General features: G+C 47.9%; 1 protein-coding gene across 1 annotated transcript; it reads right to left on the bottom strand.

Annotated features, from left to right (window-relative positions):
- Window positions 1-11,312: 11,312 nt before the first annotated feature.
- On the bottom strand, window positions 11,313-22,886 carry CPLX3 (complexin 3). The gene is made up of 3 exons (XM_044980565.1): window positions 22,337-22,886; window positions 20,557-20,644; window positions 11,313-12,552 (listed from the first exon to the last, which is right to left on the bottom strand). The coding sequence occupies exons 1-3, from the start codon at window positions 22,495-22,497 to the stop codon at window positions 12,328-12,330; spliced, it is 474 nt and encodes a 157-aa protein (XP_044836500.1). The 5' UTR covers window positions 22,498-22,886; the 3' UTR covers window positions 11,313-12,327.
- Window positions 22,887-24,892: the final 2,006 nt, after the last annotated feature.

The following is a 24,892-nucleotide window of genomic DNA, read 5'->3' on the forward strand; positions in this document are numbered from 1 at the left end:
GCCATGCCAGTTGCTGGCAAGGTGGAGGCTGCCAGGTCCTCACACTTCCTGTATCATAACAGGAACAATGTGTCACATGGATATAAATTGGCAGTCGGGAAGTTTAGGCTTGAAATTAGACGAAGGTTTCTAACCATCAGGGGAGTGAAATTCTGGGACAGCCTACCGAGGGAAACAGTGGGGGCGAAGGACCTCTCTGGCTTTAAGATTACGCTTGATAAGTTTATGGAGGGAATGGTTTGATAGGATAACGTGATTTAGTCAATAGGTCAAGAACGTGCAACCACTGGTAATTAGTACCGAGGGTCAATGTTGGGATACTGAAAGTCTTTTTCCTGAGTGTCTGGCTGGAGAGTCTTGCCCACATGCTCGGGGTTCAGCTGATCGCCATATTTGGGGTCGGGAAGGAATTTTCCTCCAGGGTAGATTGACAGTGGCCCTGGAGGTTTTTCGCCTTCCTCCGCAGCATGGGGCAGGGGTCGCTTGCTGGAGGATTATCTGCTACTTGAAGTCTTTAAATCAGGATTTGGGGACTTCAACAGCTGAGTCAAGGGAAAGAATTATTTCAGGAGTGGGTGGGTCAGCTTTTGTGGCCTGCATCTTGCGGGAGGTCAGACTAGATGATCATATTGGTCCCTTCTGATCTTAAGTTCTATGATTCTATGACCAACCCGGCCGTGGTGAATGGGCCCAAGGCTGCACAGCACATTGCTCAAACCCCTTCCCCTCTATACCTAGATGCCAGCCATGGGCACCCATCAGAGCTCGCCACCAAGTTACTGCCTGTGTGCTCGATCACCCTTCCAATCAGGTGCCAAGCCAGTGTGTAGCGTAACAATAATTCTGCTGAACCTACATTTGAATAAAGACATTGTGTCAGTTGAACTGAACCTTGTCACAGGACTGTTATCTTCTGCTGCCCCAAGATAAATGTCAGCAGCCCAAAAGAGATGGTTATTTTTAAATCCAGAGGAGACAGTCTCTTCTTTCAGTGTCTCTAAATCGTCTCTGCAGAACAGTCTTGAACATATACCAGCTTGGGCACAAAATCCACTTGCCCAGGCTATTACTGATGGAACAGCTAGTGATAGTTGACTTGCGCCCAGAGCATGGGCGAGTAGCATTTTGCAAGGCTGATGTAAATTTGAAGTATTAGAATCAATTGTTTTACCTGGCGGATCCTGCTGTGATTCAGCAGCAGTTGTTTATTGTCTAGTTTGATTGATTTGGGCTTTCTCACTGAATGGAGCACACGGTTGTGCCATTCTGAGAACAGTGGTTCTGTGAAAGTACAGCTCCTTTTAGCGCGTGCAGCTCTAATTGGCTGACTTGTGCATGTGTGCAATTATTTTTTTTAAGGAGTTCATTGCTAAACCAGGGTGAGCCATCCAGCTGGTAGACTGATTTCATTTAACTGGCCGGTTCAGGTTCCATTTGGCATTCCACTGTACTTCTTGTTATCAGATGATAATGGGATTAATCTCCTTCAGCCTTATAAGAGGACATGTCCTTCCTTAGAATTCATAATCACTCATTTTTTGTCATGAAACTTTTGATCTATGGCTACAATAGAAAACATAAGATAATTCTTTGCCAAAGCTGTCACGTCTCTAGTTTCTGGATCAGGATCTAGCTTTTGGATCAGTCCCCCCTTCCACGCTCCCTAATACAGCTCTTGTCTTTTCACTCTGCTACCCCAGCTAGAATTTATTTCACTGGCCAGCGCCATGCTCCTGTTTGGACCCACATCTGCATAGGGAAAGTGGGGTCCTGGACAGATGTGCAGATGCATTCTTAAGTCTAAGTGGATAAATGCATTTTGAGGTATAAAGAGCTTTCTAATGCTAGCTTTCTCCCCCACTCGTCTAGCATTAGCGCAGCCATGACAGCTGCCCTGGGAGCCATCTGAAACAGAATTAGGTTGATCAATTGATAGGCTATATCAATTATAAACCATAGGAGGTTGTTTTCAACATACTTTCATTATTTTCTGCAGAGGACACAATCTGGAAGAGAAGGGTAAATCTGAACCCAGATATGTTTAAAAGGCAAGATGCAGTCAGTGGCCATTCTCTAAGGGCATTTTCTTTCCTTCACAGTGGCTTGTTACGCTAAGAGTTGCATGTTGTTTGGGGCATCAGTGGCAGGTGTGTACTTAGCAACTATCCTCTTGGCACTGCAATTATCCGTAGTCTGAACCTGCAGTCCCGTCCTGTGCTCTGCTAAATTGAATCTAATCCGTGGCCTGCGCTGTGGGGGTCAAGTCAGAGGTTCCTGTCTGGGCAGATCCCAGTCAGCATGCGTCAAGGCCTGAAAAAAAGCTTCCAAAATGTCACTGCGCATCCTGAAGCTAATGAGGTGTTGGTCCTGGCAGTGCAGCGAGCATTGCCTTCTGCACTAACTGAGCAGTCCGCAGTGTGACAGCGCAGAGTCAGCCCAGGTGGCGGGCACGCTGGGCCCTTCTGCCTGCGGCATCTGTCAGGCAGGATCACATCAGGGTCAGCATCACAGATTTACTGATGATGGAATAATAAACCGCCTGGATTATCCAGCCTAGAGCCCCTGCAGAAAGCAGGGACCCTGTGCTGTACAGTGGATACCCCTATCCTTGCCGTGAGAGGCTCTTCTGTGTACCTTATCAATCCCACTAGGTGATCTAGCCGTCCTTATCCTCATGTGAACTGCTAAGACAGCTGCATCTTCTCGTCTCCTGTAACCCGTTACTCCTGGTTTTATTACTAGCCCCAAAGGGGGTCGGCTGCTAAATGTAGAGCAAGTACAAGGCCAGCCCTGCATTTCAGCCTGGGGATTACTCTGCCATAGAAGGCCAGAGGGTTAAGTAATATAGCTGGGTTTAAAACCAGGGGTGGGAGAGGTTAGATAATTTCATAGCTTCACGAGCAATAGTGGAATCTCCCTTAATTCTAAATAATCCTAAAGTGCTTTAGAAAGTATAGCTGCAGCAGCACTCAAATGCAGCCATCTCTGGAGTGGAGAGCAGCAAGCAACCAATATATTGCATCCAGGTGAGAGGAGGGACAGAGGAGCAACACCATCTCCATGCTAATTAAAAAACGTTGTGTGATCTTTAATATCCAGAAAGGTCAGATAGATTTCTAAAGTCTCATGCTAAAGACCCCTGTGTGGCAAACTAAATCTGACCCTGTGCTCCAGGAAGAGAATACTGTGGTGAATTGAAAACTAGGTTAAAATTACAAAACTATTGCTTTAAGTTTTTAAGGGTTTTCCTGGTCCTGCTTGCAGGCTAGGGGGCTCTGTAGGGAAGCTTGTGATTTGGGTCTTTCAGCAGTTAGTCTGCAAAGAGCAAGGAGGGATGAGCTGTGCTTTGCTGCCTTATGAACCAGCCTGCTTTATCTCCCAGCTTCTGGTGCTTGTGTGCAAAGGTTCTGGATTTCAAGAAATAAAGTAGGGGTACACTCCAACCTTCCAGAAAGAGCATTGTATGTTTTTATCTAATTTCTCTGTTTATGTGCCAAGAACATAACAGCTCCTGATTTTCGGGACCGGGAATTATTTTTGTCCCCAAATAGAGCATTACTCCATTGTCCAGGTGCATTATGAGTTGGATATTTGTTTCTTTTTAAACTATTTATTTAGGAAGTTGTAACAAGTTTACAAACTCTTGCTGTGTAAATATCAGAAATGAAGCAATCGTTATACTAGTGAGCTGTTGTTTAAAGGGACATTATCTGGGACTATAATCATCCGATCTTTCTGTTTAACAGGGTATTATTCTATTAACAAATGAGCATCATTACAACACCTAGGTCATTTCTAGTGATTTTATTAAATGGAGTGAAATCTTTATATACACGTATTTAACAGGCTGCTATGTCTATCAAATGTTAGTATTCAAAAAAATTGGACAGGTGTGCTGGGTTTTTTTGGTTTTGTTTTTTCTTGCAGGTGAACATGCTTTATCTGAGTACTAAATAAAAGGTAAACTGATATCTAAGTGTCTATCTGTCCTTGGTCTGTTTTGTTGGGTATGTAATTGGTGTGTTAATTTTTCCATAATCACACCCTCCTGTATTTTTTTGAACCATTCCTCAATAGTTGGGCTATTTTTTTTTTCCAAGGAGAGGCTACCAACAGCTGAGAAGCTACTGGCAGATGAGGGATTAATTCTTCGTTTCCTTTTGTGTAACCGTTTCCATTAGGAAGCCCCAGGAGGTTTGCCAAAGGCTCATTTGGTAATAAATATCCAACCATTTGTGATATTTGGTTACAGATACTCTGTAATGACTGGCCATGTCTGCCATATATGCATAAAATCTCCTCTTTTACCACAGTTCTCCAATATTTATCCCCATTCAATCTGGCTCTATTTTTTAACCTGACTGGTGTGAGATGCCATTGAAACAGTATCTTAATTCCATATGAATCATTGGCTATTGGCCACTGCTAGAAGCAGGAGAGCAGGCTTGATGGATCCATGGGTTGAGCCGGTCTGGCAAATCCTATATTCTTCTTTGCTTCCCTGGTTTCAATTATCGCCCTTTACATTTGCTCTTTTAGTTTCCTCTTCACTGGGAAAAAAAAAACATGATCAGAAGAGCAGAGCAACTGGAAATGCTGCTCCCTGACAGCAGCCGCAGCAGTTGGGGCCCAGGACTGAGATGATGAAACAAAAACCTTAGAACCAAAGGTTAGGGAATTATATGGGATTTATACAGCGGAGGGAAAATTGATTCTCTGGCTTAATCCCCAGTAATGCTTTGTTTAAAGTTAGGAGGCTGTGCTTTATGGCTGGTCCTTTCATGTGGCAAGAAATCCAGGGCCAGCCTAGAGCTGCGAGCCGGTGAAGGAAGAAAGGGCTTTCATGCAGGGTGGGGCCACTTGTCTTTGCATTGGCAAGAGAGCCCCAAGGCCTGGCAGAATGCAATGGATGGGATGATGCTGGCAAGTGGAACTCGTGTTTCCTGAATAAATGGGGCCATTGACCAAACAGGAAAATGGAGTCCTTTTAAAAACAGATTGTGGAGCTCTATGAAGAGACTCCTCAGTATTGAAGCCAGTGCAGATCAGAGTTATTGTGAAGGCCTATGCAGGTACATTCAAACCCATCTAGAACCTAATATCAGTGGCTGGTGTAAGGAGCTGTGCTGGCTAAAGCTGCACCCTATAAGTTAGGAAAAGCTCATGCATTTAGGAACAAATTATTCATTATTGTTTGTTGGTTGTATTACTGTAGTGCTTATGAGCCCCGTTACGGCCCAGGCCCCCATTGTGCCAGGCACTGTACAAATATAGAACAAAAAGACAGTCCCTGCCTGCAGTGAAACGTGTGTAACCCCCATTGACTTCACTGGAATTGCACCGACATAGAGGGGTCGAGAAGGGTGAATACAGCTATAATAGCAATGATACCTGTCTAAGAAAGGGCTATTTTAACAATGAACTGTCTTTCCCATGAAGTTTGTGTGACTTGGAAACCCTAAGTGCTTAGGAGAGGTTCTTATTCATAGCATCAGAACATCCAGGTGACACGATCTGACTGTAGCAGCTGGGAATGGAGTGGCACTAGAGAGAGCTGGTGAGGAGCTACTGCTAACAGCAGAGAAATTCCCCATCCCATAGTGTAGAGTTACTGCTTTCTAGTGCCCTATCAAGCTCCGACACATACTCTAGCATATACTGGGCAGATGCCCCTCTGCTAAGTTAGCTGAGTCATTCTTAGTGGTCATTTCTGCTGCTGCTGTGTCCATCACCGCGGTATCAGAGCCCAGGGTTTTAATTAACAACACACACAGCTGCTGTAGCACTTGGCAACCGTTAATTACTCCCCACAGCATCTGTCTGAGGTAGGTACTGTGAATCTTCTTATCCCTGTTTCACAGATGAAAATGCTGAGGTGAAGGGCAACGTTTTCCAGCTTGGCTTCCTAAACTGAGGAGCCCAACTCCATATGTAGGCACTAAAATAAATGGCCTGATTTTCCAAGGTGCTGAACACCAGCAGCTCCCATGGCGCAAGCCCAGAGACGCTGGGCCGGCTTCTTGGCTGGTGGACACTGCTGCAGCCCCAGTGATTTCATGGTGCTGTGCTAATTTACACTAGCAGTTCATTTGTCCCATTTGCCGAAAGTGCTACCTTTGCCATTGTTCTGTGGTGTGTCCCAGCTTGGACGCCATCACAAGTGCTGCTGCATTGCAATGCACCATCTGGCTTCTCTTACAGCGTATGAAACACTGTGCCACGGTGATGGGCCAGTGGTGTTCAGAGAGCACAGGAAGCAGCACTGACTTTCTGCTGTTGTGGGGATGACATGTAGAAGACATGCAGTAACCGCAATGAATATTTCCCATACTGCTCAGTATCCTAGAGACTCCCAGGAGCTTGTGATAGTTTATAGGTGCCTATGTTTAGCGCCTGATCGTTCCAGTCAGGATAGCATGCTGCTTTCTTTTCACACCACTGGAGGTCATATTGCCTCCTAAAATAAACCAGAGGAGCATCACATGGCCTTGGCAGAGCTGAGATTTCAGAGCTAGTGGTAAAAAATATCCCAGTCTGAACAGAGACCAGAGAGGATAAAATAGAAGAAGAAAAGGGAGGCAGGAAAAAAGGGAGATTAAAGAGATCCACGCACAGGGCTAGCTTTCCAGTGAGTGTAAATTGGCCAGTCTCCATTGAAGTCATGTCAGTTTATGCTAGCTGAGGGTCTGACCCATTATTGTGTGGGTGAGTGTGCACGCACTCTGATGCTAAAGCTGACTTTCCCCAAATTGCTCAGTAATTTTCTCTAATTGAATGAAGACTCAGGACTGTCCGAGCCATTGGCAACACTGAGCCCTTATTAATAAAGCATCTGGATTTGAAATTAGCTGGAGAAATGACCCTAAAAAAAGGCAAAGCGGAAGAGAGACTAAATAAAACAAGTGGTTTCTAGGAGCAGCTTGTCTCTGGAGCTGTCCGGTCTCTTAGTGTCCTCCTAGCCTCTGTATATTTTAACTGTTTGTGGGACGGGTTCAGATGGAAATGACGCTTGTTTGGTACAATCATTCTGCCTTCCTGCCCTACAAAGCCTGCTCTACCCAAGCTTTCGGTTTAAGAATCATTCGCTGCTAGTTAAATCCCCTCTCTTTGCTTCCTTGACAGCTTCAGGTCCCCACCTTCAGGGAGATGAGCTGCCAGGGTACGTTTCACTGACCTGTAAAGCGAGGCGCACCATTGCCCGGCTTCCTGCCTATATATAGCCAATCTGCTGAGCTGCCTCTTATGAATAAGCAATAAGACACAGCAGGCTGCCTTGATGTTCTTTGGTTCTACTGCCCTGAGGGGGGACAAAGCCCAGGGCAGAGTGACTTTGACTCTACAGACACTCTAGATGTGGGCGAGATCCTTCTCCCTAAGCTGCTCACTGCTCTTATAAATGGTGTGGTTTAAAACGGGAAAGTTCCTGCTTTCATTAAGACTGAAGTGCAGATAGGCTCTTGATTCCTTAAAGCTGAACCCACAACCTGTCACTGCCCAACCCAGCGCTTACTGCAGCAAAAGGACTCTTTATTCGTGTTGTTATTCTTCCTTCCCCTCCCCCCAGTGAATGTAGTGCTGATGATCGGCGGAAGGCCGACAGCCCTAGGTGTTGCACTGCTCAGTACCACCTCAGGATGAGCCAAGAAGGGCCTGCAGCCCTAGCAGTTTCATCCATGCTGCTCCTTCAAACAGCCTCATTCTGAAGGTGAGATGATAAAGCAATTTCTATGCCTTGCTTTGTGGCTGGGATGGTAGGTGGGGGCGCCAGGAGGCCCTAGGTGTGTGTGACGATTATGCCTTGGTTATGGTCCAACCATGCCCTCCTCCAGTTAGAAATTGGGGTTCACCCTTATTCCCACCTGGGCAGAGGGCTGGTCCACTCACCGAGCCTGATTTCAGATTTCCCTGTGAGAGATTTCCCTGCATCTGCTGGCCCTCTTTATCACAGGTCATTATGATCCTCTAGATATTTGGTATTCAGATGACCTGCAACAGAAAAAGTTCACCAGGTGGTGGCTAGAGTACCGTGATGAGCATCAGTTGAGATACAGAGAGGTTTTAAAATCCTATGCTGAGGCTGTGTTGGAGAAAAGAGCTCTCTTCCTTCACTAGAGAGTTCACAAAGGTCCAAGCGGTGGAGTTACTCCAGATGGTGGACAGATAAATTGAGGAGTCCAGGCTTCCCCACTTAGAAACAGTGTGAATGTTTCTTGAGAGGAGTTTTCAGTTCAGTGGACAAGTTGTTCGGATTTGGACTAGGCTAGCTGCCGTGGTAGTGGCAAATCCACATTGACACATGCAACCTCTTCACTGGTTGAGTTCTAGCCAGTTTTGCTCAGGCAAGTTCTAGTTATGTTAGGGGAACTCTCTGAGAACAGAGCTCACAATCTGGACGTGTGTCTTTCTCGTCTGATAAAGCCAACTAGAGTGGATTGTTGGTGGAGATCACGAGTTTAAAGTCAGACGTGACCGTCACATCATCTAATCTGACTTTCTGCATATCACAGGCCATCAGTACTATCCAGTCACTTCCACTCCATGTCCAATAACTGGAATTAGATCCAAGTATTACAGCTCCCAGGACATAGGCTCTGGGGCTCAAGCACTCATGGAAAAAGCCAGCCACAGCTGTTCAGTGGATGGTGTCACCGATCAGCTGTTTGGCAGCTGGCAGGAGGCACTTGGGGGAGGATGAAGAGCAGCAAGGGGCAGGCAGGCAGCGGGCTTCAGGCGGAGGGGCAGAGTGGGGGCAGGAAGAGATGGAGCAAGGGTGGGACCTCGAGGAGGGAATGGAGTGGAGGCAGGAAGAGGTGGCGTGAGGGCAGGGCCTTGGGAAAGTGGGTGGAGCAGGGGTGGGAAGAGGTGGAAGGAGGGTGGGGCCTCAGGGGAAGGAGCAGAATGGGGGTGGGACGTTGGGGTGGAGCACTGTAAACGGGTCGACTCACCCCTGCGGCGCCTCCTGCTGGTTGCTCTGCGAATTTAGCTCAGTCCAGCCCTGGAGCACCCTCTGCAGTCTGGTGATCCACCTGTTCGTAGGCCCCCGTGTCCCTCCCTGGACCCGGTGCCCTTCTACATGGGGTGCTGCCCCCTGGCAGCAACCCCTTTCTCTCTGGGTCTCCCCTTCTGTCTCAGGGAACCCCCACCCTCTATCCCTACCTTGCCTCAGTATTTGGCTACTGCCAGTCATTGTCTAGCCCCACACTCTGGGGCAGACTGCAGTATCAGCCTACTCATCACAGGCAAAGTTGGGTTTGGACCTGCTGCCTTGGCCTACCCCTAGGTTGCCCCCTGCAACCCCCAGTACCTATTGGCCTACTGCTAGGCCGCAGCCTGGGGCTTTCTAGGCTGGAGCTTCCCAGCTCCTCAGCCTTCCCCAGCCCTGCTGCACTCAGGTATCTAGTCTCAAGCTCCTAAGCAGCCAGGCCCATCTCTCTCTATAGCCAGAGAGAGACTGTCTGGCTTCTGGCTTCCCTGCCTTCTTATAAAGCCCTGTTGCTCTGTTTGGGGCGTGGCCCCCAGCTGCAGCCACTTCCCTGATCAGCTCAGCCTTGAGAGCCACTGCTCTCAAGCCCTGTCAGGCCACTTTTCAAACCCCTTCTCAGCAGGAGCAGGTTCCACCCTGCTACAAGCACCCATGAGGAAAAATAAAAGTCAGCGTCTATGTCCCAGGACACTAAAATATGGTGTGCCACGGGCAGAGAACAAGGGACCACTCCAATGCAGTGGCAGGGGCTAGATGAAGTGAGCTATGCCCAGATGATCCAGGCTTCCCAAAGGAAAGGCAAGGTGGTGGCTTCCTTGGCCGGAGCAGTCAGTCATTAGGTCCATGCTCAAGAAATGGCCTGTGCTGCTGTGCTTTCCAGTTATCACCCCACATCTCATGGGAAGGCAGCTTTGAGGTTATCTGGAGAGGCTTCAGATTTCCTCGATCGCAGTGAATCTGACTTCTGGGCTGCGTGTGAATTGTGTGGGCATCCTTGATGGGTGGTGTCTCCCTTGCATTATCTCTGATGCATCTTTCAGAGGGCTCAGAAACCCTGAATACAATTGGCCACCAGGCTGCGTTGGATGGGGCAAGAGGATTGGTCCTGCTTTGAGCAGGGGGTTGGACTAGATGACCTCCTGAGTCCCTTCCAACCCTGATATTCTATGATTCTATGGTGTGAGATATTTTTTCTACTGTTCCAATGTTTGCTGCAGATGATCAGGACCTGCTGTGGTTGGAGCTAAAGCTTCACTTCATACTCGTGAGCATCACTGCTAGGTCAGCCTACATTTTACGTGTAGACCGGGCCTCATGCTAGATCGTGGATTCTCGACTTGTGGGGGATCATGACCAGTCTGCCCTTCCCATGTTGTTACATGGGAGAAGGGTCCTAGCTAGATGGGAGGATGGTCCCACAGCATAAAGAGAACCACTGGCCTTGGTCTGCACTTAAAAATTATATATCAGCACAGCTTTGTCGGGCAGTGGTGTGAGAAAAACACACCCCTGACTGACCTAGCTATGCTGACAAAACCCCCAGTGCAGATGCAACTATGCCAATGGAAGAGCACTTCTTGTGACATAGCTACCATTTGGGGAGGTGGTATTCCTGCACAGGCTCTGTAGTGTAGACATAGCCTAAATGATCATAATGGTTCCAAATGGCCTTAAAATCCAAGAAACATCCCCGGGCCTCAATTTCCCTATCTGTAAAATAGGGATAATAATACTTCCCTCTCTCCCAGGGGTGCTGAGGCTCACATGTGTAAAGTACTTTGATGGAAAGTGCTTTGGAAGTGCAAAGTATTTCTCACCATCATTATGAGACGTGGCAGAGTTGCCTGGAGATTTAAGCATTACCCACATGGACCGGTTACCCTTTCCCAGACATTCTTTCACCCGGAGAAGGCATCTTTTAGAAATCTTGGCAAAGGTTGGAAAAAGGCAAAGCGCTTCAGACATACACACTCCCCACAGACAGATCTGTGTCCACTGAGACTGGGAATGAGCAACAGGGGATCACTTGATGATTACCTGTTCTGTTCATTCCCTCTGGGGCACCTGGCACTGGCCACTGTTGGAAGACAGGATACTGAGCTAGATGGACCTTTGGTCTGACCCAGTAGGGCCGTTCTTATGTTTTTCATGCTTTTTAAAAGGGATCACAGTCTATGGTAGTTTACTGAGTCCATCCTTGGCTACTGCACAAAGAACACTGACTGTACAGGGGGAAAATGTGGCCCATGCTGGACCATCCATCTTTTTAGCATGGAGATACTGGTGAGAAAGAAATGCATAGAGATCTCCTGGTATTTATTCCATCAATTATATCAATACCATAGAATAAGGAGGGTATATAAGGGGTAGAAAGTCAGATGAAAACTTGGCATGGTTACATCACAATGTATAGATAGATTTCCCCCTCATTACACAGAGCTGAATTATCCTCTCTCCTTTAAGGAACATGAATTATAGTAGGCCCCATATTGTAGAAGTGACACAGCATTTGAACGCGTTTCCAGTAAGTGACATTTCTTACACGGAAGGGCGACTATGGTCTAAGCTGACTGAGCACCCACCAGTCTGGACTCTATTCCTGATCCTGCTGCTGACCTGGGCAAGTAGCGTAACTGCTCTGTGCCTCAGTTTCCCCCCTCTAAAATGGGACCAATATAACTGTCCCCTCCTTTGCCAAGTGCTTTGAGATCAATGCATGAAAGGTGCTATCAGGGCAAAGTAGTAGTATTATTTCTTGGCCTTAGTTAAGTGGATGTGGGAAATTTCCCTGTCACGGCTTGTGTCTGGCAAGCAAAGGGAACACTGGTCATCGCCTCCAGGAGGTTTGCTCCAAATCTCCTTCACCAAGATGGGAGTGAAGGCAGAGGAGCAATGCCAGTCTGCTCCTCTAAAGAGGTTTTTTTGCTCCCATTCACAGGCATGGCTCAGCAACCCTCAGCACAACCATCCCTCCCTTCTGCACTCAAAGATTAAAATGGGCAGAGGAACTCGGTCACCCATGTGAGCAGTGGCACAGGCAGTTTTAGATCTGACCTCAGGAGGGGTGCTGAGGGCGGACAGTGCTGCCTCCTGACTCCGGCCTCGCACTGGAAAAACACGTCATGAGAGGAACAGGACATGTACGTCTGTTTCGTGGAATCTAGGCGGAGCATGGGTTTAGAAAAGATATCCAAGTCACATAGGGAAGGGTGACAAACTCTGTGGGGTTCCCACTAGTTAATTTTCATACACCATCATTTCCCCCAGACCATCCACTGCATCCCTCCTCCCCCCCAACATTATACGGTTCAGAATGGGGTGTTACGTCGAGGGAACCAGCTGCGTCACATAATAGAACACTTTTCAGCTGACTGCTTCAGGTCCTCTAGCGTGGCCTGGGCTTTATCCTTCAGGGAATCAAGGTCCAGGTTCTGGATGCTGGTCAGCTGTCCGATAACAGAGTCCTTTTCCTCTTCCTCCTCGTTGTCTTGCTCGATCATCTTAGCCAGCTCCTTCGGGAGCTCCACGTCCCCTCCGGCTAGCTGGATCTGACTATCATCTGTTTCATTCTACAGGGTCACATCGATCAAAGAGAAGAGCATGAGTGAGTAGTTCAGAATCAGGCTCTGGGACAGAGATAAGGAAGGAGAGAACAAGTGGGAAGTGGAAGAGAATAGAAGCCCCAGTTCAGCATTGTTCTTAATCACTTACTCAGCATTAGGCATGTGCTTCAGTGCCACTGAAATCAAAGAGACTGAAACATATGCCTCCATGTTTTTCTGAGTAATGCTGGATTTCAGCACATGCTTAACTTTACTCAGGCGCTTGAGTCACCTGCTGAATCAGGATCAGATTGGGAGGATTAATACACTGACGAACCACAGGACGCCTTTGAAAGAGTTGGCACAACAGCTGGATAGGATCAGTAGCTACTGCAGAAAAAGATTCACGGAAGAAAATTGTGTATTTGAACAAAAATATCGACACTAATGAGAGCTGGGTGAATGAGACAGAGAAACTTGTGAATTAATACGTGTTCCTTTACTTTGAACATGTTTCCCCCTCTTGTGTGTTTATAGAAACAAACCCCTGATCAATCCAGTTACCTGGCACTAATGTTGGTAGAAAATGGTTTTTGGCCTGCCTATAAGAAGTGCATGTGTGCTTATCCAATAGGGACACTGAAACAATAGCAAAGGACTGATCTGACCTTTCAAAACTAAATCAACAAAGGGGCAATTTAGAATATTCACAATCAAGTCAGAGAATTTTTAAAAAGTGCTTTTTTGTTGAATTCACTTAAAGAAACTGTGATGCGCTTGAGTTATTCCATGAACAAAGAAGGAGGCTGAATTATCGTAGATTAAATTGTTCCCAGTGAATCAGTCATACAGCTCTAAGCAGATGTACCACAATAGGAATTAGCCTAAGAAAGAGCAGGTGAAATGGAGGGGGGAGACAATGCCGGTTGAAGGAAGATATTGTTACTCTACTGTCAATGAAATCAATGGGAGTTAGGCACCTAAATACCTTTGAGGATCTAGGCTCAAGTGACTGACTTCAGTGGAGTTTCTCCTGATTTGCTATTTCTATTGAGGTAGCAGCCAAATCCCTGGTGAAACGAGATCAGTGAGAGTGGATGCACAATGGGGCTTTGCAGACAGAGATCGATTTTGAGCAGGAGAAGGTGAGTTGACAGTACAGCAGAATGGCTCACACGACAGACTGCCAGAAAAAAACAGATGTACACGTAAGCCTATTACTAATTGCCACTCAAAGGGACTGCTGTCTTCCGGCCAGCCAGGTGGCTGCATGGTGCAGTGGTATGGCGAGCCGCTAGGCGTTAGCAGGGGAGCGTCAGCACAGCTCCCCGGCACAGAGCTGTAAGGAAGGCATGAGAGTGTTGCACTGTGGTTTTTAAGAGGCTGCAGGTATTGTATCTAATCCACCAGCCAGGTTTAAAAAGGGGTTAGCTAGAAAAATGTCATTGCTATCACACTAGGCACATATCTGGTGGTCATCACCAGGGCAGATGGAGTTGCTGGTAGTGGTGCTGTTTTTCTATATCACGTAATGTTTAAATGTCGTCAGGGAGCCAATCTGAAGAAAATCAAAGAAGTTACAAAAAGGCCCATAACTTGAAGATACATTGTCTAATTTTAACCAAAATTGGCAGCAAGCTTCTAAATACAATTGATAGTGCAACTATATACTCAAACTAGTACTGGTTGGGAAAATTTGGGAACTGGGTGTCCCCAAGTGATATATTTGATGCATTTTCCTGTCCTTTTAGGCCTTTGGGTAAAGTGGAAGTCTGTAGTCACACAACACTATCAGCTCATTTCTACCCTGTAATACATCAACATGTTTGTCATTATTTGTAGAGTGGACTGATATTGAGACTTTTTCCTGTCTGCTATTTTATATTTTATGATTATGGGCTATTGTCCAATGATTCCTGCATTGGCAACTGATGTTAATTCAGCGTATACCATGATGATGAAATATTTTGAGGATATGTTCCACTCTCTGAGCCAAGACTGGGCCCAATCTACTGCAAAGCACAGATTATGAAATGGAGGAATCAAAAGGAATTTGACCATGGCCACCTTGATGTGGGAGGCATGCATCCTGCAAAGAATTTCATGGGTGATCTAGGCAGTGTGATGTAGGAAAGTGGGTTTGAAGACATCCTTGTGGAAGCCAGCAACTATGGTGCTTCTGCCATCAGCCATACTCTAAGAGGAAGAGCATATAACTGTGGTGTTGGAATCCACAAACTTATAAATGAGGCAATGAATTGCTTCAAATGGATGGCACTTGGTGATTCCATGAACAATGGTAAGAAGATGAGGAGAGATGCATCTTGGAGAAAATTCAAACACCAATTGAAGCATTTGAGGCACACAGAAAAGACAGAGTGGAAGCACAGAATGCTGTGGCAGACTTCATGAACAGAACCCAGTCAGCTCATGGACACTTATGTTACCCAAGGAACAATCTGTTCAGATACATTTCTGTTCTGGGAGAACTATGTAATGGATTTTCCCCAACTACTGATGGATTACAGAGGAGCAAAGAGAGATGATAACAAGGCTAGGGAACTTGAGACATTTGTAGTGTGGTCACGTGAATTATGCTAGGTGGAGATGTGTAACTATAGCAGAAGCCAGACTTCTGGAGGAGAAGCCAGCTATACATCATGCCCTAGCTGATAGCCAAGGAGCAGTATACTGGACTGCCAGACCCTTCAGTGGCATATGGCATGACATGGCCATCGAGCAATCTCTCAGCAAGGACTGTGAGAAGCATCAGCATCTTTGACAAAAGATAAGGCTCTGACCAAGTATTACCTGACTGCACATTTTGAGGCAGCTGTAACAGCTATGACAAAACAAATGTGTGGAATGCAGCCTTCAGCAACAGAGCTCCACCAAGAAGCTACCACACAGTGCATGGCTGAAGATGAAACTGCTGTCCCAGATATTAGAAAAGTTGTGACTGAATGACAAATCCTTTTAGCCCAGATGACAGACAGCCACGTGTGAACATTGCAATGTGGACTGGGGCCCCACCTGAAATTGCAGAAAGTTTGTGCATGAGAAGTGAGAATGGCCTACAAGAAAAGAAGCAGTTTGTAACCAGTAGGCTGCAAAGGGGTGAGGTAAATCTCTTTGATCCCATAGACAGGTCTAATCTCAAATCATTTGGTAATCCCAACAAGGCAATCGAACAAAAGCAGCAGCAGCTAGCACAAGAGATAGCTATTGATCGTCAGATATTCCGCAAGCTGACAGTTATTGCCTAGCGCAGAGAGGTTGGTAGCCAGGGTGTGATGAAGTGTGAGCTGGCACCTGTTCCACTTTCCCTCTTCAACTTGGATGGAACTCTAAGAAAGACCCCAAAGAGCAGCACATTGTCTTGGCTGGAGAAAAATCTATCAGTGGTTGAGCTACCAGCCTCCTGTGAGCCAACATTAGCTATTACTGACGTCATGAGGATTCTGCCAATGGTGTGCACAGACCCTGCCAAGTCAAAGACTTTTGGGGAGATGTCTGATGAGCAACCAACTGGGGGTGGTGGTGTCCTAGCTGTGGGGTCAAGAGTGATTGATGTGTTTTCTGTGACGCAATACATATTTAATACAAGGGGGAAGTTGCATCCTTTCTCCTCAAGCACACAAGAGAATGGAACCAGGGTCTTCAACAGCCCAGCTGAGTGCCCTAACTGCTGGGCTAGAGAGGGCTTCTCATGCCAGGCTCCTCTTTTGGCCCTATTTTAATATTTAATTAAAGTGGACGAGCTTCAACTGGAAAGACTGAAGGAGCTCATGGCTTGTTTCTCCTCAGGCAGCTGGAGGAGTTGAACAAGGGACTTCAGCATCCCACCTGAGCACCCAAACCACTACAGAGGGCTACTCTTGCTTGGTTTTGCCCAACTGATATTTAATTAAAGCCCAGGGGAGCTCGCTGTTCAAATTGCTTTTCATCATCAGGAAGCTGGAGGAATTGAACTAGGGTCTCCAAGTGGCTAGGAGAGCACCCTAAGCACAGAGGGCTGCTTTGGCTCACTTAATATTTAATTAAAGTGAATCAGCTGCAACAGGAAAACCTGTGGGAGCCCAGCTTCTGAACATGTCATTGCCCAGCTGTTAGGACAGTCACTTGCGAGGTAGGAGAGCCCCGTTCAAATCCCATCTCATCAAGCAGCAGGGGATTGACCCAGAGTCTCCCACAGCCTGGGTGAGTACCCAGACCACTGGCCCACTGCATGATTCTCACACTTTCTGTGGCCCAATGAATAGTTAATTATGGAATTAAAGTGGAACAGCTTTGACAAGAGATGAGCTCACTTCAGAAGATCCCTTAGTTCAGTGATTAGGGCTCTCACTTGAGTGAGGGCAGCTCTCTAGTCAAATCCCTTCTGCACACCAAGCAGAGAATTAAACTGACCCAGGGTCTCCTGTATTCAGGGCACGTACCCCAACCATTGAGTTACAGCCTAAGGGTGGCTATCTCCACTCCCCCACCCCCACACCTGGTATGGTGTTAGGTGGCCTATGAGCATGGCTACCAGAGTGAGCCCCTCAGAGAAGCTATGCAGGGCCCTGCTTATTGCCCCTGGTTTGAGAATCGTACTGGGGCTTAGGCATAAGCAAGGCAGCTGGTGCCTAGCAGGAGGTAGCAGTGCCCGAAACTGGGACTTGACCTCCTATGTCCCTTTTTGGAGCTGGCTTTGTGTGCCTTGGTGTGGTCTGTGTGCCCATGCTTAGCACCCCTGAATTCTGGGGCCACGCATGCTCAGTTCATGCCCCAGCTCAGTATTGCATGCCTGCTGCATCAGTGCTGTCTGTTCTGCCCTCTATAATGCTGCTGGAGTCCTCTGGAGAGTTTGCCTCATTATAAAGCCAGGTCAGGGGAAAGGGCAGCTCTAGTCACCAAGTGACCCCCCCAAACTGTTATTTGGGGGTCTTCATCTGGCATAGCAGGGCTCAAACCAACCTGGCTCTGCATTTGCATTTTACAGCATTTTTAAATTAAACACAGGTCATCTGCCAGGAAGGGAGCTGTATCCCAGGAGCCTCTTGACCATGACCTCAAATGTGCACCACTCATGGTCCCCAAAGCCTTCTCCTAGCATATGCATTTCCAAGCCAGTCTCACTCTGCCTATGACCCATAGAGCATTTGGCATTTCATATCTGGCTCACAACAGTACCACTTTGTAGACCCAAAGGGACAGTCTAATGGTGCTCGGATTCTTGGCCATCGGATCTGTGTGTTGGTCAGCTCAGGGGCAGGCTAGTGAGATATGTTCTGTATGAACACTGCTCATTTTCCCCTTAGCTGTGTGCAAAGGAAAAATGATTTCTTCCCATCCCAAGAACAAGTGTGAAATACCAGCTGTGGTGTGTCAGTAACCTAACTGCAGGCTGTCATTTATAAGCCTGCTCCCATTATCCGCAGGATGAGCAGTTTTGAGGGCAAAGAGCAGAAACACTCAGCCATGGTCACACATCAAAGATGATCTGACAGTCCAGGAGGTAGCTCCGTCTCTGCCTGTTGATGGCTTATTAAATTGGGACTGTTACTTTGAATTCATGACATGGACAGACCTGACCTCACCAGAGAGGTAACAGAGACCCAAGCAGTAGCTGAATCAAGTAGCCCTTGCTCAGGATATTAGGAAAATTTGAAGGTAGGTAACTGCAGTCCAGCCCATTGCTGCTTTTTCAGGGGCAGCAGCCTCTGTCTCACTGGTATCTTTGTTACAGTGTGATAAGAAAGAAGCATCTCTGCATAATGGGCGCTACCCATTGTTTGCTAAGGACAAAACAAATGAGAAATTGCCAGCAACAATAGCCTCCTTCAAGCAGCACCTGAAACATGGTAATTACCGGTCACACATATGGAATCATGTACCAGCTCAGTATCTTTGTGTCCCCTGTCAATAACGGATGGGTGATGGATAGCAGGGGACAGCTCGTTCCCAAAATGATTGTGTTGGCACCTGCTCCAGAAGCCACCCTCACCTTTGTGAGTGTGGCTGTGAGAGGACCTGTGCAACAAGGAGATGCAAGTACCACAGGGAAGCTTTGGTGTGCTCTGGTGCATGCAGCTGTGGCAGGGATGAGTGCAGCAACAGCGTATTGCACACATCAGACACAGATTCGAAGGGGGAGTAGAAACATTTCAACTATCTGCAAATCATGGGGACTATTTTTGAGAGTAAATATTGCTCGAAGGGGTGCTGCATTAGCCATTCAGTGGCTCATAGTTATATGGATGGTTATGTAAGCATACATGGTTATACTTGGTTATGCACACAATATATCGGACAAGACTTTCTAAGCCCTTCTACTAAGAGTCATTACTGTTATATAAGTGGTTTACAGATATTGTCATTGTAGTCAGTGATAGTAAGACCATAATAATTACTTGAATACTGCGTGCAGTTCTGGTCACCCCATCTTAAAAAAGATATATTGGAATTGGAAAAGGTACAGAAAAGGACAACAAAAATATTAGGGGTATGGAACAGCTTCCGTATGAGGCGAGATTAATAAGATTGGGACTTTTCAGTTTGGAAAAGAGACAACTAAGGGGGGATATGATTGTTATAAAATCAAGACTGGTGTGGAGAAAGTAAAAAAGGAAGAGCCAGGGGTCACCAAACACAAGAGCCGGGGTCACCAAATGAAGTTAATAGGAAGCAGGTTTAGAACAAACAAAGGGAAGTATTTCTTCACACAACGCACAGTCAACCTGTGGAACTCTTTGCCACAGGATGTTGTGAAGACCAAGAATATAATAGAGTTCAAAAAAGAATTAGATAAGTTCATGGAGGACAGCTCCATCAATGGCTATTAGCTGGGATGGGCAGGGAGGGTGTCCCTAACCCCTTTTTGCCAGAAGCTGGAAATGGGTGACAGGAGATGGATCACTTGGTGATTACCTGTTCTGTTCATCCCCTCTGAAGCACCTGGCATTGGCCACGGTTGGAAGACAGGCTACTGGGCTAGACGGACCTTTGGTTTGACCCAGTTTGGCCGTTCTTATGTTCTTATAGTTGTACCATGAGTGCTTTAGACTCACGTCTCCAGCTGAGCAGATAACTATATTTTATAATTAAGGTTAGGGGTCTTATTATCTGCATAGCTTCAGAAAAATAAGACAGAAACACGTTTCTCAAATTAGTCCATTCTACAAATAATGACAAATATTTTGATATATTACATGATACAAACAAGCTCATACTGTCCTGCAGCTACAGATTTTTGCTTTAACCAAGGGGTGGGGGCAGAAGATGGCAAAATGATCAAATATATCACCTGTACTATTTTGAGTAAGTGGTTGCATTATCAATTGTATTTCAAAACTTTCTGCCAATTTTGGTTAAAATTAGACAATGTTTCTCTGAGTTATGGCCCTTTTTGTGAGTTTCTGTTTTTTTCCAGATCGGATGCCTGATAACATTTAAATATAAAGTGATATAGAAAAAAAAACCTGCATCACCACTAGCATCTCCATCCACCCTGGTGATGAGCACCAGACATGTGCCTAGCCTGTGATAGCAAAGACATTTTTCTAGCTGATGGGTTACCCCTTAGTGCCCCAAATGGGTCTGAGCTAGTAGACTGGTAGGTAGACTAGGGAAGAAGCAGGGCAATCAATTGCAGCAGAAAGGCCTGTGGCTAGAGGAACACTGAGTGAGAGAGGATGTGACTAGAAGTGCACAGTCTTGCCTCAGGGGAAGTATTACCTTCCTGGGAAACTGACTAGAGCAGAGTGGTTCTTAGGGATGCAAACCTTGACTTAGCTGTAAATAGGACACAATGAGCCAGGCCAAGAGCTGTTCCCCTCTCTGAGCTCATGCTTCCCCAAGAGCGTGGGGGCGGTGTGGGGCAGGAATCCTACCTCCTGTACCCCCATCCTGGTGCCTAGCTGGTAGCCTGCCTGAAGACAAGCTGCTGGAAAGAACGCCCTTGAGGAACCATGGGCTGGGATCCAGAGAGTTCCCCTGAATGCAGGGCTGCTGACAAGGCGACAGAGGTGAGCGCGCCTTGCTCTTTACCTTGGGGAGCCGGTACTTGTCTCTAAAGTGGGTCCGGAGCGTGGCTCTCTCTGCTTTGCGCTGGGTGAACTGGGCATCCCTTTCCATCCTGGAAACAACATTAGAAAACAAAGGCTGTCAGCCTGCTCCCGCTCTGCTCACTAGGCCAGGTTCTGTGAGGAGATGTCCAATACAGGTCATTAATACCCATTCCCTGAGCTCCCGCATGCACTGAATGGAAGTCCTGATCTGACATGGACAGGTCTTAATTCACCAGATGGGGCTCAAAGGCTGCTTTCCAACTGGCATCCGGGAAAGGCTTCCCCACCTGAGCCTCTCTCCTACAGCCACACACATGGGAATACAGCAGCATCGGGGGAACGAGTTTATTGCCAGTTTCTATTGCAGACGCCTGCCTGGGCATTATACAGAATATAATCAGCACATAACACATGGTGAAAAAAAAACCCTCCAGTGTTTATAATCAAGAACAAATACATCGATGAACCCCCCCCCCCCGCCCCGGGGTTTGCAGCTATTTTGGGCCGTCTCTCAGCTCAGGATCCCCCCAACTTTAGTTTATTTAATGGTCAGCCAACTGGAGGCTAGAAAGCCAGCTGGAAATGTACACAACCTTCTCTTCAGCCTACTTGATTATTTGTTTCTTCAAGTCAATTACCTTTTCACCTGAATTTCATCGCCACAGAAATCAGTCACTGCATGAGCCCAGTGTGAGATGCAAAGGGGTGCAGCAAACGGGCCTGAACAAATTCCGTGACCAGATTAAGCCCTTTCAGGCAGGTGGCGGTAAGGGAGGCTCTTTCTCCAGGCTTGTCTTTGTCAGGTTTGAAGGCTCTGCGTGTGCGGAGGAAGCCTGGATGCAATCTGGCCCAGATTGTGCTAGTTCACACCCAGCGCTCCGCGCCTTCAACGCGGACAGACGTTCGCCACCCTCCGCCCCAAAAAGCAGGAACCGGAGACACCAAACCAAACTTCGAGGGAGAGCCATAAAAAACACCTGTAGTGACATGTGGCCCAGGAGGAGACGCCAAACCCATCTCGCCGATGCGAAAGCGGATTAAGAGATTATGGGCTCCATTAAAACGGCATCACTAAATTCCCCGCCTTCCACAACCATCCGAACGTGGTAAGTGCAATGCCGCCTTCCGCCTGCGTTTCCTTTGGGTGTAAACCCACCAACCAAAGACCCCCCCCCAGCAGTTTCCTAAACTACAGCTCAGCTTCTGCGCCGGCTCTGCTGCGAGTTTAGGAGCAGGAAAACTCGCGGGTTGACGGGGCGCTGAAGTCAGCTGCAGCCCAGCCGCACGCTCTGCCTCGGGGTGCGCCGGGCTTCGGGCTAGAACAATTCGCCTAGTTCAGCGGCTGCCCGCCCGGCGGTTTGCTGGGTTAGGTGAGTGCCTGGGCGGGTTAGGCAATGAAAGTCGGGGCGGAGCCGCTGGGGAATTTCCCGGACACCGCACTCTCCACCGCAACCCCCGGCTTGCAGCTCCCCTGTGGGGCAGTCCCGATTCGCTGGCCGGGAGCCCCTCGCTGCATTGAGCAAACGCCCGAATGCCCCTGACATTTTTTGGAGGGGGGGGGTCATGAATCTCGTGGCCAAGTTTAACGGGGGGGGGAGGGGGGGGGTTCACCTGGGCCCGAACGGAAAGCCCGTCTGGGGAGCAGAGGAGGTGGCTGAGGGGCTCCCACGGTCCGAGGCATCTGCCCACGGGGGAGATGAGGTGGCCAGACGGCTTAGCATGAGCCCCCCAGGCGCGCTCCGGGAGCCCAGCGCACTTACTTTTCCTCCACTAGCTGCTTCTGGTATTCTTCATACTCCTCCCGCGTCATCCCCTGGGCTTCGGCCGGGGATTTCTCGCCATCGCCCTTCTCCTCGCCGCCCAGCCCCCCGGTGAGGTTCTTCAGCTGGCCGCCCACCATGGACTTCACCATGAACGCCATAGCGGGGCGGGCCGGGGCAGTCGGGGCTCGGCTGAACGAGCAGCAGGTGTGGCTGGAGCGCTCTGCCCCCGCTAGGCTCCCGGCGCCCGGCTCAGACCAGCCCCGCTCCGCCTCCCATGGGCCAGCGGCTCCGCTCTGCCGGCAGGTTTACGGGTCGCCACCCGAGCCGATGGACAGCTCCGAGCTCTGGCTTGCTCAGCCGGGCGGCCAGCGCCTCTCCGGGATGCACGCGACGGGGCTCAGGGACCAGGTTCAGCACCACGACGCGTGGACAGCTCCAGCCGGGCGGGGTTGCGTGTGTGCCAGAGAGGGGCGAGGGCTCCCCCCCTTCTATAGGGGAACGTGCCCCCAGCCGTGCTGAGCTAGTCTGAGCTCCACTTGCAGCCTCCCCGAGCTTTACTCTGCCCCCTCGCTCCCCCTCCCACCCCACCCACCACGCCCCTTTGGAAAGGAGGATTAACTTGTTTACTGGTGTGACGCCAGCAGACCACATGGCTCCAGTCCCAGTCTCCTGCCTATAGCCCTCACCCTCGCTCCGTGCAGCTAAAACTCGGGGCGGATGACAGCGAATTAACATTGGCCAGGCATTTCTCACACCCTGGCTGCAGCGTGTGCATGCCTGAGAGACGGAGATGTATGAACGTTCTGCAGCCTCCCTATGGGAGAACAGTGGCCAAAAGAAATCATCAGCCACAATTAAAATCCAGCCTGGTGATCACTGTAAGAGCGATACAATCTGCCCCTCCCCGCCTTTAAAGGGCGAGTATTGGCGCTGAGGGCAGTAGCTTGCCTCGCCAGAATAGTGCTAACAATGGCAGGCAGGAAAGTTGCCAATGTTTTAATGCAGGGGGTCTCAAACTTCATTGCACCGTGATCCTCTTCTCACAATGGGTCACGACTAGCGACCCACTCTGGGGTCCTGACGCACAGTTTGAGACCCGCTGTTTTAATCTGCTAGATTAAAACCCAATAAATAAAAAAAGCTCTAGTGAGCCTGAGAAGGGGTTTTGCTGTGGTGGAGATTACTGATGCTTGGGACACTCGTGTGTCATCAGCGATTGCTCCCAGTGCTTTAGCTGGGAGCAGAGTCCCAGCTCGGCCTTCCTTGGGGAAGCTTGCTAGACAGTGAGAGGAAAATATTTATCGAGGGAAATGCTATGAGACGTGTGCAAGATAATGCCAGAGTTCAACCCTCCTCTTCGATTTGCTGTTTGGAAAGAAGGGTTGGGGGGACTTGCAAAAATCAAGCCGTCTCAACAAGCCAGCCAAATCTTGCAGTCGCTGCTGCTTCGATGGAGACAAGGCAACTTTCACGATGAATCAGTGACTTCCAAGACAATGTGGTTTCCAGACAGCAGCTTCAGCACCATAATGAATTTAATCACCCAAACCACACGTTATCCCATGAACCCCAACACATAAACATGGTACAATGGCTCCTTTACTTTAGCTACAATCCCAATGTAAAATGGCAAAAAAAAAATGTAATTGACATAGACAGTGGAGCCTTGCCCCAAATCTATCAAATTCAGAATAACATATGCTCCAGTCGGTTCATTGAAGGACACAGCCCACGTTATTTGCAGGAATAATGAAAGTCCCTCTCTTTTTTTCCCCCCTGACAGTGGGTTTTTCCTGATCTGGACTTTCCCCTTTAAAAAAAAATAATTCCTTGATGTCCCCATCTGCCTTCTCTCTGCAGTGAGCAACTACAAGGAAAGCCCTTTCAAATGCATTCAGAGAGAGCTCAGAGCTACAGTTAAAGAAACCTTCCTCAAAACATCATTCCACGGGTACAGGGAGGAAAAAGCACAGCTGCAGTCAATGGGAGTCTTTCCACTGACTCCAGGGAGTTTTGGATCGGGCCTATATAAGAGAGTGATGCTTTAACTAAATGTAAAAAAAAGCATTGGAAATTGTATAAGGCTTCATTAAAGTGCTCGCTTAAGTCAGGAGGAGGCATAAGGGGGAAGATCTTTGGTTTCACTCTATAATCCTTTCCTCCCCTTTCAAGTTCATGAATAATAATCTTATTCTGACCCCCTCGATTGAATCTTCTACCTACTGCAGTATCACAGACTTGGGGGGGGGGCTTTGCAACTAATGATGATCCAAAACAAACAAACAAAAAAAACCCCCATCTAACTACCAGCTGGCATCATTGTGTTTAACATACATTCTTTGCTCTCTCTTTCTCTCCCAAAACTATGTAAGAATTGTTTCATTTTCAATAATGAAATCCCCATTTGTGGCAAATCATTTAGATTCCTGAATTTAAAGACAATCTCTGGAGATTAAAATGACTGAACAGCTGTGACTCCACAGAACATAATGAAGGGGGAGGGGAAGTGCCTATGCCCCCAGTATAGCTACAAGCAAAACTTTCTCTGGTAAA

This window comes from Mauremys mutica, chromosome 11, assembly GCF_020497125.1.
Source record: "Mauremys mutica isolate MM-2020 ecotype Southern chromosome 11, ASM2049712v1, whole genome shotgun sequence".
NCBI lineage: Eukaryota > Metazoa > Chordata > Testudines > Geoemydidae > Mauremys > Mauremys mutica.